The sequence below is a fragment of the Corylus avellana genome, chromosome 5, assembly GCF_965113065.1.
Source record: "Corylus avellana chromosome 5, dhCorAvel1.hap1.2, whole genome shotgun sequence".
Lineage (NCBI taxonomy): Eukaryota > Viridiplantae > Streptophyta > Magnoliopsida > Fagales > Betulaceae > Corylus > Corylus avellana.
The window spans coordinates 11,875,805-11,893,070 of record NC_142494.1 but is presented as its reverse complement, the minus strand read 5'-3'; the positions used below and the strand labels follow the sequence as shown (position 1 = coordinate 11,893,070).

At 37.0% G+C, this 17,266-nt stretch overlaps 1 protein-coding gene across 1 annotated transcript; it reads left to right on the top strand.

Moving 5' to 3' along the window:
- Positions 1 to 1,635: 1,635 nt before the first annotated feature.
- On the top strand, positions 1,636 to 3,635 carry LOC148585783 (uncharacterized). Its single transcript, XM_088516747.1, has 4 exons — positions 1,636 to 2,334; positions 2,490 to 2,679; positions 2,959 to 3,288; positions 3,406 to 3,635. The coding sequence occupies exons 1-4, from the start codon at positions 1,636 to 1,638 to the stop codon at positions 3,633 to 3,635; spliced, it is 1,449 nt and encodes a 482-aa protein (XP_088372873.1).
- The last annotated feature ends 13,631 nt before the right edge of the window (positions 3,636 to 17,266 follow it).

Here is a 17,266-nt window from a genome sequence, read left to right as displayed (position 1 = left end):
TGGCTGGGAAGCGCCCGTAATTAAGGGCGCCTGGTTGGCAAGCACCCTTAATTCGGGACGCCTACTATCCAGGCGCCCTTAATTAGGGGCGTCTACCAGCTAGGTGCCCTTAATTAAGTGCGCCTGGTTGGCAAGTGCCCCTAATTAAGGGCGCTTGGCTGGCAAGCGCCCTTAATTCGAGACGCCTGCTATCCAAGCGCCCTTAATTTACGGGCGTTCTTAATTAATTAGGCTGGCAAGCGCCCTTAATTCGAGACGCCTGCTATCCAAGCGCCCTTAATTTACGGGCGTTCTTAATTAAGTGTACCTGGCTGGAAAGCACCGCTAATTAAGGGTGCCTGGCTGGCAAGCGCCGTTAATTAGGGGAGGGGTGCTTGCCAGCCAGGTGCACTTAAATAAGCGAGCCTGGATAGCAGGCGCACCAAAATTATTTTTGTTAGTGCGCGAGCTTAATTTTCCCTAGGAAAATTAAGCTCGCCTATGATTCCTTAGCTCTCGCCTAATACTTTCCCCTTCAATATTTTCCCTCTCCCCGTACAATATCTTTAATTCAAATAAATCTTATGAAATTTTTCGTTAATTCTAGCCCAACGCCCACGCACTCACCACCGAATCCCTACCTATGAACAAGTCGCATATACGTGATGGCCAGTTGATCCTGTCCGACTAAACAACCTTGACTGACAGAATGTTGGTTTTTGGTAACGAAATGATAGTTTAATTTGATGGGGTCGTAATGTAAAGTTGGTAGTTGATGGGGGTATATGGTAATCGAGTGGTCGTAGTTCATTGGGGGGAAATAATAATTGCCCCTAAAATTTACAATTTTTTTTTTTTTTAAAAAATATGGGTTGGTTGCCGGTTAGTAGCCACCCCTGGGAGGGGTTGGCCAAGGAGCCACCCCGGTGGCTCGCCGCCACCCCGGTGGCTCGCCGCCACCCCCGACCCATTAGGGTGGCGAGCGGCCACCACTAGCCACCCTGGGGTGGCTTGCGTGCCACTCCGCAGGTGGGGTGGCCGTCGGGACGCTCCCAGATTTGGCTGGGGGTGGCTTGTGAACCACCCTTACGCCATGGGGGTGGCTGTGCACCACCCTCAGACCCCAGACAAATCAACGATCTCCCGAAGAACACCCCCACCTAAGGGGTGGCACGCGGGCCACCCCTTGGTGGCTAGGGGTGGCCACACGCCACCCCCGACCATTTCTTGGGGTTCGTTGGCCACCCCATCCCTCGCCGTCATTTCTCTAGCTTTAGCTTACCCTGGAATGCCACTTGGAAACGTGTGGAATGACATATTTTCTTTATTGTGTTCCTATCTTGCATCATTCACTGAGCATTTTTCAGCCTTAATTGATCATCCTAATGAAACAAATTTAATACCTTGATCTATCATTTCTCATTAAAATTTAGTATACTAGTAATGTAGAATTCCATATGAATGTTTAATTCCTTCTTTGATGCCATCCTAATTTTATACAAATTTAATGCCATCTGAATCTGACATATTACTCCTCACATCCTGAGCTTACTTTAACTATGTGAAGATTATAATAGTAATTCAGCAACAGTCTAATTAAACAAACCTAAGTCTTATTCATTATAACTTGTAGACCTTTTATAATGTAGTCACGCTATGGACAAGAGTTGGGTGACAAAGTTTAGGGGTTTAGTTGGGTATATGAACGGAGCCAAATCATTTGTAGAATTTGCAGTTAGAGAGTATACAAATAAGGAGTACATAATCTGCCTATGTAAGAAGTGTAAATTCAACAAGAGCCTTAGTCCAGAGTTGGTTTACACACATTTAACAGGTGGAATAGGTATTATGCCTGGTTACTCCGAATGGGTGTTCCATGGAGAAAGGATGTGTGATCTTGTTACTCAAAGAGAACCAACAGTTAAAGGATCTTCTTCAACCCCTGTACCTGACGAGTCGAGAACTATGAATGCCATGCTCCTTGATGTTTTCGGCTTACACCCGTCAATAACAGACGAATTTACTGGTCACATGGAAGCTCAACCTAATGTTGTAGATTCAGTGCAGGACGCAGTTGATGATGAGAGTGCGAGAAAATACTACAACTTGCGTATGGAATCAGAAAAGCCACTACATGATAAAACCAAACATAGCAAGCTAGGTGCTATTGTACATCTATACAATTTGAAGTGTATGGGTGAAATTAGTAATATTATATTCACATTGTTGCTTGAGTTCATCAATCAGTTGCTCCCGAGGGATGGTGAAGCCTTGCCAAAAAATACATATGAGGCCAAAAAGTTTTTGAGGGACATGGGGTTTGGATATGAGAAGATTCTAGCTTTCGAAATAATTGTATGTTATTTTGGAAGGATCTTGAGCATTTAAATTTGTATACAAAATGCGGATTATCAAAGTGGAAGGACGATATTAGAGATGGGTAGTCTCGACCATCTAAAAGACGAGCCATTACGGTGTTGCAATGGTTTTCACTGATACCACACTTGCAGAGGTTGTTTATCTCGCAGCATACCGTTGCCTCTATGAGATGGCACGCTGATGGCGCACAAAAGATGGGAGTGTTGAGGCATCCGGCAGACGGTGAAGCATGTAAGTCATTCGATGAGAAACACCCAGAATTTGCATCGGATTCACGCAATGTAAGGCTTGGACTAACATCAAATGGATTTAATCCATTCGGTAACATGAGCTCAACCCACAGCACTTGGCCTGTCATGGTAATTCCATACAACTTGTCACCTTGGTTGTGCATGAAACATCCGAATTTCATTTTATCCTTGATTATTCTAGGCCCAAGTTCACCTGGAATGACAATAGATGTATACTGATAACCCCTGAAATCAGAACTACTGGAATTATGGAATGTAAGGGTAAGCACATTTGATGTATCAATGAAGAAGTCCTTTGTGTTGCGATTGGCATTGATGTGGACAATAAATGACTTCTCTGCCTATGCAGATATGTCAGGATATAGTAGAAAGGGAAAAAAAACATGTCCAATTTGTAAGGGTTCAACACGATCTAAATGGTTAACACATGGGAAGAAATGTTGTTATATGGGGCATAGGCGATATTTGCCCATTGATCATAGGTGGCGAATGAACAAAAGAGCTTTTGACAGTACACAAGAATTGGATGGTCTGCCTGTTGTGCCAAATGGCAAGGACATCCTAAGGCAATCAGACGTATTATTTGAATGTGAGGATCATGACGCATGTAGAGAGAAAAGACAAAAGACCGCGCAAGATATAAATGGTACAAATGTTGATGTTGGGTGGAAGAAGAAAAGTATTTTCTTCACTTTGCCCTATTGGAAAGATAATTTGTTACGACACAATCTTGATGTGATGCACATAGAAAAAAATGTCATGGACAATATACTTGGCACATTGCTTGACATTATAGGGAAGACAAAGGACAACCATGAAGCCCGTAAGGATTTGCAAAAAATGGGGTTGAGAGAAAAACTTCATCTATTCACCGACAACAATGGGAAATTATATTTGCCCGCCGCTTGCCACACAATGTTCAATGTGGAAAAAACTAATTTCTTGAAAGTGATTAGAGATGTACGAGTGCTGAATGGATATGCATCGAATGTCTCTCGATGTTCAAACTTAAGGAACGTACCATAGTGGGTTTGAAGAGTCATGATAGCTGATAAGTGCCAAATATTGCATATTTAGACTCCTTTATTTACATTAGTTAATCCTTTAGCTGTGTCGTTATTTAATATTTTGTGTTAGTTTTGTGTTTTTAGTGTTTTGTAGGTCATTGAAGAAAAACTGCAGCTTTAAATGGAAAAATGCGAAGTTTGGAAGAAAGCATACTTTGAGAAAACCTAGATTGTGTGGTTAAGTCTAACCAAATCTAAGGAAAGGTTAAATCAGATTAAAGTTCAGATTGGATAAGATTTCGGATCGGATTCAAATTCAGATTCTGCACACGTCTTAGTATTTTGACCATAACTCTCTACTCAAATATCGGATTGAAGTGATTCAAACGGCATTGAAAAGCTAGCTCAAAATACTACAATTTGTTGTGAAATAGAATTTTCATAATTCGGACGGTTTCTATGTCAAAATCGCCCCGCAATTAAGAGACACAAATTTGGACGAATCCTATTCCGATTTCAGACTTCTATTTTGACTGGGAGACAGACTGCCGAATTATCTAGGTATACTTGGGCTTCTAGGATTTTCCTAAGCCTATAAATAGACTTCTTTGCATTCAAGAAAAGATACACAATCCCAGAGAGCAAAATTCTTTTGTTTAATTTTTCTTTAGGTTTAGGTTTAGGTTTAGATTTTATTTTTATGTGGAGCTAAATTCCCAACTATGGTTGGGGATGAAGTCTCACCGATGAAGAACATCAATACTTTTATGTAAGTTTTTATTATTCTGATTTTATTGGGTTTTTTATTTCAATTGTTTTACTTTTAATCAATTGTATGGATTGATTCTTGGATATCTCTTGTGATTCAAGGATACATGTGATGATTTGAGATAATTTCATATGATTGATTGCTTAGCTTTTAACTCATAAAAATTGGATATCCCTTGTGATTTGTTCTACGAATACATCTGGTGTTTCAATTGAATTTGGATTCCTTTTGTGATTTGGTCAATGAATGGATACATGGGATGGTTTTGATTAATTCTTTGAAGCATAGTAAGACATATTTATGATTTAATTTGTGAGAACTTCGGATTAATATTGATGAACATAAAGTATGTTGTTATGATTTGGTGAGTGTGAATTTCCAAACCTTAGTACCTTTATCCTTAGATTTACTTATTTTATTTAGTTTATGTTTATCCTTTAATTTTCAAAACTCAAAAATCAAAAACCCTTTTGGAACTAGATTAGGATTTAATTAGTTTAGATATAAATTGCTCTTTCAAAAATACAATTCCCTGTGGGATCGACCTCGCACTTGCAATCCATAAAACTACAATCGATTCGTGCACTTGCGAGTTAAATAAATTTGCACAACAATAGCCATATACTCATGCAACAAATTAAGCCTATTGGATTGCGCGGATCCTTGACAGACAAGGTTGTCAGGCCTCTGATAGAGATGTCGATATTCTTTCGAGGCATATGTTCGAAAACATTGTCAGAATCAGACCTAAACCGGCTCGAGAATGATATCATCATAATTTTGTGTAAGCTGGAACAAATATTTTCACCAGAATTTTTTACCAGCATGGTTTATGTTGTTGTGCATTTAGTTCGAGAATGGCGACTTGGTGGACCGGTAGCACTTCGATGGATGTATCCGGCTGAGAGGTATTCAAATATATAATATTATATATTTTTCTATATATGTATAATGAATTATTTCCATGAGCAAGGTGATTAAATGTATGTAGGAGTCTTGGAAGTTTAAAAAATGACGTGCGCAACAAATCTGCACCTGAAGAGTCTATTGCAGAAGGTTACGTAGCGAGAGAACTGGCGTCATCTGTTTCAATGTTTTTAAATAATGCACCAACAGTACACAATAGGCCACAAAGAAACCCTGATGAGGCTAAAGGGGCAGTAACACAAGTTAACCTTGACAACCGCACTTTGGCACAAGTTCATCGATATATTCTGTTTAACTCGGACGAATTCCATCAATTGCGGATGTGAGTTGTATTCTTAGCACATGTTACTTCATTTATTACCGTTATTGGTGAATCATAAAACATTTATTTCTAATATATATATATATATATATAGAAGACACTTGGATACAACATAAGGAGTAATTTTGTGATTGGTATCGTGAATACGTAAGATGCAAGACATGTATTCCAAATAATAAGTTAACTTAAAAGTTTCAATAACATATTAAATATTTTTATTATTAATACTAAATCGCAGGTTAATCGAATGGATGCAACATGTCGCACTGAACTGGGGTTGAAGCTTGTATGCCATTTTAAAGGGCCTATTCAAAATGCTCTAGAATATAACCGCTATGTAGTTAATGGTTCATTGTTTCGCACTTTGACCCACGATGAAGGTAAAAAGACTTAAAACAGTGGCGCGTGTGTGCCAACCATTGATGGCTATACATATTATGGGAAGTTGACTAGAATAATCGAGGTAGAGTACTACGACACCACTAGATATGTGTTGTTCAAGTGTGATTAGGCGGACATAAGAAGGGGTATGGGCTACAAGGAGGACCAATATGGGTTCACGCTTGTGAATTTTAAAAACCTGATACACACAGGAGAGCAAATTACTAATGATCCGTATGTGTTATCTTCACAAGTGTCACAAGTATTTTACGTCGCTGATGAAAGGCACCCAGATTGGTCTTGCGTTATAAGGACTAAACCTCAAAATGTGTACGACATTGGTGAGGGCGAAGGCAATGATGATTCATGTGCCAACTACCATGAGAGTGAGCTGCTAAACCTGAATATTACTCATGATCCGAACGGTGTCGTTGAATGTTGCCGAAACGACCTACCGCCAACTGAACTACCCATACCCTCCAAACGACCTACCTCCAAATGACATGGGTTTGCATTTTTTTTAAATTATTATAATTGTTTAAAATTACAATATATATATATATATATATTTGAATGTGATATCACCTTCCTTATTTATCTTGTAGGTGAAAAACATGTCAAGAAAAAGAGCATGGTCAAAGTTACCAGTATGAGATCAGATTCCGGCAATAATACTGCCATCACAACAATCAACTTCGTACGCCGACGATGATACACAGGGCCTGCAGGCCAGACTATACTGACCTATACCACCTCATGATCAGGTTCATGATGATGGTGAATGGGCTAGTGATCAACATGTACATACGAACATAAAAAGGTTAATCGATCCACAATTCAATCCGTTCGATGGTGATGATGAGAATAGGCCTCACTCCATACATGGGTGGGATCATGAGTGCAATGCCACACAGGAGCCGGATGGGCAAGATCATGATACATATGACACACAGGAGCTTGATGATCCTCTGTTAGCCCATAATGAGGTCCGAACAGTAGGAATGTATATGTTTCGTATTTATTTATGTTATAAAATCTTCTAATGATGTCATTCATATGTTATATACATTATATATAATCTTATACGTGATTCATGTGTTACACAAATATAGATGAAGAAGGAAAATTTCATGTGCGGATTCTAAATGATTTGCTTAATATGTGGAGTATCCCAAAGGGGGAGAGGATTGTCGTTGAGTTCAATAGTGTGGGTCAGCCTGTAGGTATTAGCGGTCAAAAATTATGTAGGTGCGCTAGATGTTATGTATGTGGGCATAGGTGCACTTACTTTGAAGCAGGTTCCAAATGATAGAAAGGAAGAAATTTGGAACATGTTGATGGTATTTCTTTGATGTAATTATGTATGTGGTCATAGGTGCACTTACTTTGAAGCAGGTTCCAAATGATAGAAAGGAAGAAATTTGGAACATGTTGATGGTATGTCTTTGATGTAATTTATTGTTGTTTTGTGTTGTTTTTTATTTATTTTCTGCATGTTTCTACCTGTTGCGTCCCTGCTTGTTGTAGATAAAATTCTATGTATCACCCATCTACGAATGGATGATATTAAACAGTGTGCATTCATGGACTTCGGAAAAAAGTTGAGAAATTACAAGCATGTGGTGAAGAAATCTCTTAAACTCAAAGACGACGATACGAAGGAAAGCGTTCTATAGTCGACGCAACACTTTGGACAAGTCAACCCAGTGGAATTGGAAAGCGCCATCAGCATATGGATGACTTAGAAGAATAAGGTATGTCATGTTTGAGCCACTTACCATATTGATGCAATCGTATGAAGACTAACATAATCATAATGTAATTTATGTAGGATATGGCTAAAAAGAACAAGGAAATACGAGATAAGTACAATATGCCACACTCGATTGGTTCGAGGAGCTTTGCCTATATTGCACACGAGATTGTATGTTATTTTCAACATATATAATTGTATTAGTATATATATCAGCAACACTAATAAATTTTATGTTTATTTATTATTATTTTTTTTAAGAGGAAAAAAGAGAAAACACCTACGAGGGCGGTCGTTTACGATATAACCCATACGAGAAAGGATGGCAGTTTCCTCAATGCAGACATTGAGGACAAAGTTGTATGTGATTAACTTGTATATTTAAATTGTATATGCCTGTGTTTATTTTTTCAAAAACACTATAATATGGTAAGTCTTTATGAGTCGATTAGTTGGTGCATAACACTTTTCCATATTCTATATAAATATAGGAGAAGATGAGAGCTTTGAGTTCACAGGACACTTCAGTAAGCTTAAGCTTGACACATGGATCAATAAATTGGGCAACTGATGACGCTTATGCCAAGGTCATGAGGAATGCAGAATACACTGGCCGTTTACGAGGAATGGGACCTAAGCATCTACCAGTCAAAGGCAGCACACATGCAAATAAATCATCGGCCTCAGCTGCACAAGTCCCTGCACTACTTGAGCGTATAAATGAACAAGAGCAACAGATTTCCAAACAAAATGAACAGATTGTCGTGTTAACATCTGCCTATGTCGACGTCTAGAAATTTATGGAAAATTATTTTGCGAGCCAAAGAACGAGCAATGTAAACATGTGTACTCCACATGACACTGAGTGTCCTGGTGTTGTGAGAGCAAGATCATTAGTTGCTAATCGACCTAGTAATTAATTAACCTTTACATTATATTAGTTATATTTACATTTTCATGATTAAAAATGTTACTTAAGTACATATATATGATTACATAATATACATTTGCATCTATTTATATATAGGTGAGAATGGATTGACAAATGAAGATGAGCATGCAGCTGATGCAGAAGGGGACCATCGTGGATCATCACAAAGGATGTGTGTAGATCTTCATATCTTAGTCACTTGTAATATAATCTAATTATATATAGGTTTGCACTTTCATAATAGTTGGATATAGGTTTGATTTAATATTTTTTTTTTGGGTTTTATCATTTGCAAGTAATCGTTAAGTGACGTACGTATACTTGGCTTGTTAGGTTGGGTACGTATTTGACGCCAAATGCTAAGCGAACTCGTTGATATATTTTATTTCATATGCAATATACAATTTCTGTGAACTCTTTTAAGAGGTGGTACACTTTGTGTTTATGATATCGTTTTGGATATTTTATTTCATATGTATGGTACAATTTTTGTTAACTCTTTAAGATGTGGTACACTTTGTGTTTATGATATCATCATTTTGGATTTAGATGTCTTATGAGATATGAGATTGTATATATGATTAGATATGTATTGTGAGATATATATATATTGTATGAGATTGATGAATAGAGAAAATACGCAATACAATATTGTATTACGTATTGTATATTAGGATAAAATAAAAAATATATATGGATTGCATGGGGGAAATATTTTCTCTATATATTAATTATTGGAGGCGCTTCGTGGTGTGGAAGCGCTCCCATATAAAAATAGGGGCACTTTATACGCAAGCGCCCCCTTTTTAGAATGAGGGCACTTCCTAAGCAAGTGCTGCCAAAAGAAGTGCCGCCATTTGAAAAATGGGGCGTTTTTCACCATTAAGCCCCCCTTTTAAAAAAGGGGGCGCTTTGTTCCAAACGTCTCATTTTCGAGGCGTTTTTTAGTAAAAAAAGTCTCAAACTTAAATTCTAGTCGCCATAAAAACCGACGTGTCCCAAGTGCCCCTAATCAAGCATTGCGAAATCAATAGGGACGTTTTTTGGCAAAAAATGCCCCCAATAACCATGTCCCTAAACCTTTTTTTTTTGTGTGGTGCCTGCTCGATCGCACTGGTGTGCTCGATCGCCCTGGAATGGGCGCTCGAGTGCACCTCCGGAGGCAGAACAGTAACTGCGAAAAAACAAAAAATAGAAAACACAATTAAAACAAAAATAAACTAAGGGAAAAAAAAAATCCAAACAAAATCAAACAATCTCCGGCAACGGCGTCAAAAACTTGTTGTGCCAAATACTAAATAAATTAATAGATAATAATTCGTATGTTTTAACTCGCAAGTGCGCAAGATGAAAACAGTAGTATAGTGCAGCAAGTACGAGATCGTTCCCACGGAGATTGTTGATTTCGCTTAGAATTAATTAAAATATCAACTTTGCCATGAAATTGATATTGATATATTCAAAAGAAATAAAAAATAAATAAAAGGTAGGGCTTTGATATCCACCACTAATCATGCTAAAATAATATAACAATATGCCAATGCTCTAATCATATTATGAATACCTAATGTTTGTCAACCTAAGGGTATGAGTGTCTACTCCTTAAGCTATTGATCTCCTTAGGCAATGAATTAGGCATGTGTGTCTACTCTAATTTTTTTCTTTCCTAAAGGATTTAGCATAGGCATCTACTAAGTTATTGTTTAAGAAAGCATAAATTTATGAAAATCGACAAACACATGAGGCCTAGGTCTTGAGTATCTACTCCTGGTTCCTCATGTTGATTAACCTATGAACTCGGGGTGAGATTCTTTTGTTACTCTATTAAACCCAGGACTCGACCACCCAAATTAATTTAAATAACTAATTCATACCACATGCATATAATGGGCAATCACACACATATGAGGAATTCAATAAAACATGAATTAATCAAGTTAAGCATCACAATATGATTATCACAAAGGCACCAATATTGAAATATTTAAATAAACATAATTAGGGCTTCAATCTAGCCCTACTAAAGAGTTGGTTACATATAATTAAAATAAAACTAAAAGGAAAAGGGAAAGAAAAAACCAAAAACGACTCCTTGAAGTAGCCTCCAATTCCTCTCCCCAAAGTTGTCTTCTTGAAATTGTCTATTCAATTGTGAGGCTTAGAAGTCTATTTATAGGGCTTAGGAGAGTCCCATAAGCCCTAGTAATCCTAATTTGGAGATTTAAGTCATAATCCAATTAGGATAAAGAAAATCTAAGTCCAAATCGGAATAGGATTCGTCCAGAATTGGGTTCCTATATTGCGGGGTGATTTTGGTATAGTGGCAGTCCGAATTAGGCAAATGCTATTTCACAATGATTTATATCATTTTGAGTTGGATTTCCAATGCTGCTTGAATCACCTCAATCGGATATTTGAGCTGAAGGTTAAGGTCAAAATACTGAGATGTGTGCAGAATCCAGATTTGAATCCAATCCGATTTTGACTCAAATTTGAGAAATTTCGATTTAATCATTTCCTTTATTTGATTAAACTTAACCACATCATATTATGATTGGTTAAGCTTAATCATATCTTCTTGGTCTTCCCAATTTTCCCTTTAAGTTTGGAACTTTTTCGGAAACATTTTCTTTTCTTCCAAAAACCTATAAAACAAATAAAATACAAAAATGAAATAAAATAGCACAAACTAACAAAACTAAGGAATTAACAAATATAAGTTAAGGGTTAAAATATGAATATTTTGGCACTTATCACTAATTCGTTACTTAGGAAGATCTATAGCTTAAGGAGTATACACCCATGCCTTTAGGTTGGCAAACACTAAGTGATCTTGATATGATTTAAACATTGGCATATTGTTATATTATCTGAGCATAATTAGTGGTAGATATCAAAGCCCTACCCTTTTATCTCTATTGAATCAAAAATCAATCTTTTATCTTGTTTTATTTACAGAATTAATTTTAAGCATAATTTTAGCAATCCTCATGGGAATGATCTCGTACTTGCACCCTATACTATTATTTTGATCTTGTGCACTTACGAGTTAGAACGTACATTTATTCGTCTATTAATTTAGGTAGATATTTGCACAACACCACTCTGGGGCAGCCAAACCTAGGAAATCACTAAATGAAGATTCAGAGTTACAGAATAGATGATATTCATAACCTTAAGGACGTCTAGACTTAGTAAGAACAACAAGCTTCCTACCTTGTCTCCATCCTGATCATCTTCACGGAGTGCATTTCCTCACCAACCCTTTCGGTAGACTTCTTCCTTCAAGTAACCAACTAAGCAATCTTTGTATGGATGAACGAACATACAACATGCCAATCAAGATCAAAGAACAGCCTGAAGCTTTTTCACGTCTTCTCTTGAACAAACACTCCTGAGACACTGAGCCCCAAGAGAAACTTTAAGACTGCATAGAGAAAAATCCTCCCAAAAAAGTCTGCAATGAACAATGCATGAAAATCCTTAAATTGGAGAACATTTCCGTCTTCGTGTCCTAACGGGATACTTTCTCGTTATGAGGGGAAGAACAAATTTGTAGATCTGAGAAATCCACGTCCTAACGAGAAAGTAATCCCGTTCTGAAAGGAAGAACAAATGTCCCGTCTTAACACACCTTTTGACGAGAAAACAGTAGGTCCAACATTGGTCCCATTACATGTCCCGTCTTGAAGAGATTCTTGACGAGAAAACAGTAGCTTCACCTTTACTTCTGTTACATCCCCGTCTTGACGCAACTCGTGATGAGAAAACAGAGACTCTCCATTACATGTTATGTCTTGAAGCAACTCCTGACGAGAAAACAGTAACTCCCTATTACATGTCTCGTCCTGACGCGACTTTTGACTAGAAAATAGGGAGTGACAACAAAAGACCAGTTAGGGTATTTTGGCCATAACATTTTTACCTGAGCTCCAAATGATGCACACTCAACGGCTCTGGAAAATTTTTTCCCTGATCTACAACTTTATCTCTAATGAGCTTTTTCAAAAATAGATGTTTTCTAGGTCAAAAAGGCTTCCAACTTTTTGCGAAAACCAGCCACATCCTAACGGGATTCAGCTTCGTTATGACGGGAATTGGGCAGTAACTTACTGTTTTCTTGTCACGTGTCCTATTATGATGCTCAAGTGACAGGAATTTCATTCCCAAGAGAGCTAATCACTTCTAAGTGATGCCCAAGAGATGTCTGGGTGCCGGAATATTGTAGAACACTTCTGTAAACACATCCAATGCTTTTCCAAGAGCAATGGGAAGATGAAAAGGGTTACATGCAAAGTTTTTCACATTAAATAAGGCCAATTTCTAAAACCTAACAATGTGTTTAAAGGGTTTTCCACTTCGTAAACAAACTTTGTGTTGTGTTTGTGATTGATGCTTTAATTCCACTATGCATGTTATATGTTTGTTGTGATGCTTAGCCCCATGTTTTGTTTATTTGGCAAATAGAGGTAGAACTCGATCCTAGTAATCTTTAAATTGGTATCAGAGCGGGTTCGTGTAGTTTTTGACTTATGTCTTGAGTGTGTTCATTGACCTCCATGGTATGGAGCCGAATACTTTATCTTCTAATGCCCCTCCCATTTTTAATGGGAATGACTATGCTCATTCGAATGTCCGTATGAGAGCCTAGTTGAAAGGGCTTAATGACAATATATGGATTGCTGTTGAAAAAGGGTTTGATAACTTGGATGGTATTTTGACAAGGAGAGTAAAGAAGATACGATAAAGAGCAACTAGAATAATCGAGAGTTAAGTTGGATCTTCAATTGTGTCTCTAGATGAGTTTCGATGAATCACTCTGTGTGAGACCTCGAAGGAAGCTTGGGATATTCATGAGAAAACCCATGAAGTTTCAAAAGGGGCGAGGAAGGCCAAACTTCAAGTGTTGACATCTCGGTTTGAGATAGTGAACATAAAGGAAGATAAAACCTTTGGTGAATTTCACACTAAATTAAGTGAGATTGTGAACTCTATGCGAGGGCTTGGTGAGAGAATTACTGAAGTTAAGGTGGTGGAAAAATTTTTTTCGATCACTTCCTTCTCGTTTTGATCCTAAGATAACTGTGGTTGGAGAAAGCAAGGATGTTGAACTACTGGATGAAGATGAATTGGTAGGATCTCTAATAACCTGTGAGAGTAGGAGATTCTCTCCAAAAGCAAAGAGCGTTGCTTTGAAAACCTCCAAGAAGGAAAATGAAGTGGTACATGAGGAATCCAGTGATGATGAGTCCTTTAATTCTAAACCAATAGCTATGCTAACCAAGAACTTTCAAGAGTACCTGAAGAACGTTAAAATAACTGGATGAAGATTTTCGGAGTTGCTATCTAAAGGAAAATCTCAGAGGGATTCAAGAGATAATTCATTTAGAGAGAAGAGAAAATATTTTCCTTAATGCTATGAGTGTCAAGGATTTGGTCACATTAGGGGTGACTATGGAAACCTGAAGAATGCATGGGAAAATGCCATGAATGAATCATTGAGTGATGAATCAGAGTCGAATGAATCTAATGACCAAAAAGGGAAGAAGGTTGTGTACATGGCAATTTCAGCCATCGCTCAAGGTTCCAGTGATCTGCAGATGTTGATGGTGAGTCATATGTGGAAGACTCAGATGATTCAACTAGTTGTTGTGCCAAATACTACATAAATTAATAGATAATATTTAGTACATTTTAACTCGCAAGTGCACAAGATCAAACGATAGTTGAGTGCAGCAAGTACGAGATCGATCTCATGGAGATTGTTGATTTTATTTAGAATTGATTAAAAATATCAAGTTGTCACTAAATTGATATTACGAAAAAGAAATAAAAAGATATAAAGATAAGTAAAGGTAAAGGTAGGGCTTTGTATCCACCACTAATTATGCTTAGATAATATAACAATATGCCAATAATCCAATCATACTATGAATACTTAATGGTTGCCAACTTAATGGCATGGTTGTATACTCCTTAAGCTATTGATTTCCCTAAGCAATAAGTTAGGCATGGGTGTATACTCTAACTCTTTTCTTTCTCAAAGGATTTAGCATGGGTGTATACTAAGTTGTTTTTTAAGAAAGCATAAATCTATGAAAATCGACAAACACACGGAACCTAGGGCATGAATGTATACTCCCGGTTTTCTATGTTGATTAACCCAAGAATCCAGAGTGGATTTCTTTGGTTACTCTTATTAAACCCAGGACTCGGTCATCCAAATTGATTTAATTAACTAATCCATACCACATGCATATAATGGGCAATCACATACATATGAGGAATTCAAGAAAACATGAATTAATCAAGTTAAGCAACACAATATGTTTATCACAAAGGTGCTAATATTGAAATATTAAATAAACATAATTAGGGCTTCAATCTAGCCCTCCTTAATAGTTAGTTACACATAATTAAAAAAAAAAAACTAAAAAAGAAAAGGGAAAGAAAGAACCGAAAGGTAGCCTCCAATTACTATTATCAAGGTTTAGAGGTCTATTTATAGGGCTGTAGAAGCCCTTGTTACACTAGTAAATGCGCTCGATCGCAGGACTGCAATCGATCCTATGTGTGCGGCGCTCGATAGCAGATGCTGCATCGCTGCTTGTCTTCTCTGGTAGTGCACTCGATCGCAGGTTCCCTGCGCTTGATCGCACTGCCAGGGACTCCAATTTTTCCCAATTTTTCTCTTTGAGCCCAAATCTTTCGGATTTACTTCCTTATCTTCCAAAAGCCTACAAAAGCACGAAAAACACATAAAAGAACTAAAATAGCACAAATTAACCATACTTAAGGAATTAACACATATAAGTTTAAGGGCTAAAATATGAATATTTTGGCACTTAACACACCCCCAAACTTACATATTGCTAGACCCTTAGCAATATGAAACTAAAAACAAAATGAAAAAACAAAAAAACAAAAGGATAAATCGATCTTTCGTGGGATGCACGATTGCATTTAGCATATGCAACAAGCTTTTTAAACCCCTAGGAATTTCCTAGAGGACGAGTGAAGTCTCGTAAGGGTTTTCTTGGAATGTTACCCACAAACATTATGCAAGAGTCCATGTTATCCAAAAATTAAGGTATCACTCAAAACCATGATTTTCATTCATTAACAAGCTTAAAAAGATAAACTCCATCTTCACAATGAATTGAACTTTTAAAATTCAATTACTTACAAAAGACATGCTAAGACATCACAAGTTCGAAATAATGTAAAGTGAATTAGCACATAAATATAAAGCTTCAAAGCATTTCCAATGTGCAATGTCTCCATATCTCAGAGTTCATTGAAATCCCTATTAGAATGAACAACAATGGCATATATATATATATATATATATATATATATATATATATATATATATATATATTTTCTTTTTTGTCAGGTTGTGCAATGTTTGGTTCCCTTAAGTTTTCTAATTGATCCATGTAATGAGTGTTAAGTCAATGACTCCTAAACCAGATGGTTTTAGGGCATTAGGTATAGAGACACCCCTAGGACTTACTAACTTGAGTAAAAAAGGCTATGGAACCAAATTAACCATGACTTTAACCAAATCAAAATTCTTCACCTTTTGACATGAACACTCAATGCTTTGAGGCAAGAGGTCCAGTTATTGAAAAGCTTATCAATGATCAATTTTTATTTTATTTTATTTTATATGCCAAAGTATCCATCTAATAAATTATCCAGTTTCACCCAAGACATAGAAACATACACATCAGACTTCATGTCATACCCCACAAATTATGTGCTAATGTGCTTGTGTAGATCAGATCAAACATGTGAATTCTTAACTATCGTAAGCAAGTAATCAAACTTAACAAATTCTATCATCAGATCATGTGTTCAAAATTTTAAACTCACCAATGAAATCAAATCACAATTTTTAAGATCAACCAAAATTTTAAGACAAACATGATTATGCATATATATTTTCACAAATAAACAAATAAAACAAATAACATGAAAATGGGACAAAGTGTCTGTAGAGTGTTTCCATACCCCCAAATTTAAATGACACATTGTCCCCAATGTATCTAAAACAAGGAAGAATTTACCTGGGAGATGGACAACACCGTCTGGAAGAGCATGGCTCATAGCACACCCCCAAACTTGAATCAAAACACACTTGTCCCTACAGAATAAGAAAAACATGAAAACAAGTAAGAAGAACAAAACAACTAAAGATAAACAAAAAGGTTAAGTGAAACACACTAAAACAAAATAAAAGGATAAACTATATATGGGGTGTCTCCCATGAGCACTAAGTTTAACGTCTTCAGCCAGACTGTGGTACTTTAAACTTGAAGCATCAATCTTTCCTTCTCTTGCATCAAAGGGAATGATTTTTTTCTGTTGCAAGATGCTTCTGAGTGTTTGTAGATCGGGGAGGACCACTTTGAGTTTTCTCAAACAGTTTCTCATCCGGTGGGGAATCATGAACTGGAAGAAAGTAGGAAGAAAACTCAGAGAGCTTCTCTATCTTGATGTCCTCAATTTGCTCATGTGGTAGCTCTAACAGACTTCTCTCTTGGCCTCTTGGTGTTTCAGGA

Coding starts and splice junctions, on each gene's coding strand:
- LOC148585783 (XM_088516747.1), top strand. CDS start 1,636: ATGGACAAGAGTTGGGTGACAAAGTTTAGGGGTTTAGTTGGGTATATG. Junction 2,680..2,958: donor AAATGGATTTAATCCATTCG/GTAACATGAGCT, acceptor CTGCCTATGCAG/ATATGTCAGGATATAGTAGA. Junction 3,289..3,405: donor TGTTGGGTGGAAGAAGAAAA/GTATTTTCTTCA, acceptor TTGACATTATAG/GGAAGACAAAGGACAACCAT.